Source organism: Mesitornis unicolor, unplaced genomic scaffold, assembly GCF_000695765.1.
Source record: "Mesitornis unicolor isolate BGI_N332 unplaced genomic scaffold, ASM69576v1 scaffold49216, whole genome shotgun sequence".
In the NCBI taxonomy this organism is placed as follows: Eukaryota; Metazoa; Chordata; class Aves; order Mesitornithiformes; family Mesitornithidae; genus Mesitornis; species Mesitornis unicolor.
The window spans coordinates 1-4,057 of NW_010193929.1; the positions used below are offsets into that span (position 1 = coordinate 1).

Genomic DNA, 4,057 nt, shown 5'->3' on the forward strand with positions numbered 1-4,057 from the left:
GGGCGGCGGCGTCCTCTGCGACCTACTGAAGGCGCTGGAGGTGCTGGAGCTGCTCTGCGTCAACCTGTTCCTCTCGCCGTGGCGGAAGGAGATAAGGTCGCTGAAGGTAGGGAAGCGACGCAGGGCTGGGACAGGGTGCGCAGCCAGCGCCGGACAGGGCTCGTCCAGGCGCGGGGTTTCGAGGCCTCTCACCCGGGCCCGTGGCACAGGAGGCACGGCAGCGGCGCCCGCTCCCCAGGAAGTTAGGGGCAGCGTTTAGGAGCCCATTTGGAATGGGTCAGGGGTGCCCCGAGCGGTGCAAGCTATTCGTTGGCCTTTTCAGGCCGCCTTCTTGCCAAGGCTGGGCCTTCAGGGTTTTCCCAGGAGCGCTGAGCAGAGGCTATCGGTTATTGTGAGATGGTAGAGAAATAAAAAGGTGCAGTGAAAGGCTTAGACTCTTATTACTCTCGAGTTTTAACCTCAATTTTCCTATAAGGAGGAAATGCTTTTTAGCATTAGTTATCACTTTTGCTAACAATTTGAGGCTGGTGTCTCTCCAGTCCAGTGATTTTACCACCTATCCTAAGTCTGATGACTGCAGGTGCTGAAGCGGATAGGAAAACCTCCTTCAAAAGAGGAAATGCTGCTGCTTTTTGCAGCAAAGTAGCCAAGGTTAACCGTCTTCCCTAGCGCACTGAACACATCTCATTGCCCAGAAGAGACAGCAGTCTTCAGCACATGGAAAATCTACTCGTATGTCAACAAAATCCCTGAATGCTCAAAATACAAACATTTCCCTTCCTACAGCAACAGGTGCTGGTAAGGAAAAGCCATTGCTTTCCTTCTTCCTGCCCTTAGATCTCATCTGTGGATTCTCAAACAGCTGTAGATTCCTGTTCTCCTCATTTATCTTGCTAAAACAGGGCAAAGTATGTCTACAGTTGGTGGGCTCAGCTTTTCATAAGACAAGAATTTTAGGCTTCATTAAAATCAAATTTTCAAGACCGCTGTAGGTAATCCAAAGTCAAGACAGCCTGCTGAAAGCTTGAAATTATTCTACTGCAAGGCACAAGTTGGAGAACAACCAGTATCTTGTGTACATACAGGACTGATAAAAAATTACTGGTCACGCAGAATACTACATGTATTTCCTGCCTCTCACCCGCTCTGATGTCCCTTGTCTCCTGCATAGTGCCTGCTCCTTATTTTGCCTGTAGGAGGAACAGAAGCTGGAGAGTAAAAGGCACTGTTGACAACTTTATCTGAGAATGGACTGAGGCTCAGTCCTACATTATCCTATGGCCTTTTAGGTTAATGAACTTTTGGGGGGGGGGAGGGGGGTCAGTTTTGTTCTCACCCAAGCTTGTGCTTGTGAGACCAGTGCTTAGGTCTCAGCCTGATGAAATAGGTATGTCAGTCTCAACCTGGGCAGTCTGAAAATAAGGTACCCCTGTTCTGGAAGTCTTGACTTTGCATTCCTATCTCTGTTCTGTTCTGACTTGACTGGAGCTGGTTCTGCTCAGGTCAACATAGTGTCTTATGTTGAAGTGTTTCAGACAAAACCAAAAACCACTTCGAGATTACAAACTAGGCCTCATGCATGGGGTAGCTCCAAAACTGAACAAATGTTGAATGATTTCTTAAGTTGTTACAAGCAGCAGCATTTATTCATGTTTTGCTGACAGCTTGTGCAAAGAGCATGTTTTGGCAATATTTCTGCTAGAATAGTCTCCTTTCAGAAAGGTGCTTTCAAAAAAAATGGCAACTTAATTCCAAGGTAGTACAGTTACAGTAGGAGTCTCAACCATGGAAAAAGAAAATGTTACAGTCTTGTCACCAATTAAGAAACACCATTAATAGTGAGTGCATCATGTCTGTTTCTTTAGGAAATAATTAGACCTCAGTGATTTATTCTGTGAGTCTTGGTTTGTTTAAAAAAGTTTCATTCTTCAGTAGAGCACATAAGACTTATTTCTGAGTTTCTCTAGTTTGACTAAAATTATTTTCGTACTCTCTTTTTGAATATTGATGCTCTTAGCCAGTATCTCAGCAGGTTTTAACTGGCATAACTTCACTGAAACTGATGTGCTGTAGCAAAGCCATAATGCTTGAGAGGCTAAAATATAATGCTGTTAGAAAAGCCTCACTCCGATTCAAAATTCAGACTTTGAGGAACAGTTTTTTTAAAAAAGATTTAAATAATTTTTGAAGTACTTTTGATTTTTAAGAAGTCTTTCACACTTCCCTTTACCCCACCCCCCCAGTGTTCATCTGTTTTTCAATGTTGCATTCTATTTCAGACATTCACCGGTAATTTTGTCTACTATATTCAATCTGTGCTCCCAGAGGACATTGTAAAAACAGTACTGGAGAAAATAGGTTACATTGCAACAACAGCAACAGAGTTTTCACTTGTCAAAAAGAGAAACAATGAGGAAACAAAGCAGACTGCATTTGAAATATTCCTGGCAAGAATTGAGTGTGAAACCATCCTTGAAAAGACAAATGAAGAAAAACATGGCAATTTGGAGAAGGCCCTACAGAAGAGAGCACAAATGCACCGGCATCATGGAGATAAGGACAAAGAGGATCAGACACCCCAGAGAGAAGACGGTGAAAATCTAGAAAATAAAGAAAACAGCAAGACATCTTTGTGCCTTGCTACTCAAGAGAAGTCTTCAACTAATAGTGATATATCCTTTGAAGCTTCTGGGAAGCTGAAGATCAAAGATGTCATGCCTCAGTTAGCAGTTGCTCAATCCACTAACAGGCTTCAGGAACACCAAAGGCAACTCATTAGCACTGTACATTTTCCGGGCAAATGCTCAGACAGCGAGGACTTCTTGATCAAATATAGTGACATTGTCATAAGACAAACACCTATTTTCAGTGAGAATCTTTCTCCAAAAGCTTTTGAAAAAAAGCCAAGAGCTAGTCTGAGTGAAGAATGTGTTTTGGCAGTCACTGCGGAGTCAACTGCAAATGAGATCAGGCCTGTGCCACTCTCACCAGGAGCAAGCGGTCCGCCAGCCTTTGCAATGTTTGCTGACAGCTCTTGTGACAGCAAAAACACTTTGGAGTACAAAGCTCAAGAAGTCTCCGAAGAATCAATTGAAGCAGAAATTAACGATGCCATAAATTGCATAGACCCAGACCCTGTGGATGAGCCCAATGAGCTGAAGTCTTTGCCATACAAAGACATTACATCTGTCCAAAACTGCAGTGTCCCTAGAGAAGAGGAAGTTTGTGAGCTGTCTTTAACCTTCACAAAACTACAAATTAAGGACGCTCAGGAAGACCTTATGTACCCAATAGAGGAAACTGGCCAACCTGAGTCAGTATCATATGCAAGTGGCAGGAATGTAAAAGAATTTAATCATTCCAAAATAAAACATACAGATCTGACTAATGCTCAGATGCGGAGCAGAGCAGCTGCACATACTGAGCCATTTTCAGATCTATGCTGTACTACTGGGAACATGGAGGATCCTACTATTGGTTCTGATAGCAAGAGACTATTAATGGATACTCCTAATGAACATACAGCTTCTGACTGCTTCAGATACATTAGAGAGCCCCCTAACCTCACCTACATCCCACCACAAAGTATTGATGTTCAGTTGTCACGCATAAGAAGGACCAGTGCACAGGGCAGAAGGAACCTCTTGCAGCCTGAACGTGACTCTCCCGAATCCAGTGAAGTAAAGCTGGAGAACTGTAATTCAAAAGTAAATGAAATCCAGGAGCCTTATGTCATTATTGACAAAACTGACCAAGGAATGTTATGCCATCACACTTGATTCTACCAGTGCTTTATTTGTAAACTGCCTGGGTTGTTTTTCCTCTTATTTGTGGCCTTGATCTCTTCAAGGAGATTATTAGCTTTGTCAAAACAGTTTTTTAAAAAAACCCGCTGCTTTTGGACAGTAAAAGAAAGGAAGTAGTTGAGCAAATTATTAATGGTCCCTTCTCATCTGAAATCTTTGGCACTGAAACCTGAAAGGTCACCTTTCTAAAGCACAGGCAACTTCCATAAATTTAAATCCATTTATTTCATTAGCCACGTTCCTTCTGCCTA

At 43.0% G+C, this 4,057-nt stretch overlaps 1 protein-coding gene across 1 annotated transcript; it reads left to right on the top strand.

Moving 5' to 3' along the window:
• Window positions 1–4: 4 nt before the first annotated feature.
• Window positions 5–3,779, top strand: LOC104535591 (the record flags this gene model as incomplete). The annotated part of the gene is made up of 2 exons (XM_010187622.1): window positions 5–106; window positions 2,280–3,779. Coding segments are annotated over 2 exons (1,602 nt in total), but the record flags the coding sequence as incomplete, so codon positions are not given.
• Window positions 3,780–4,057: the final 278 nt, after the last annotated feature.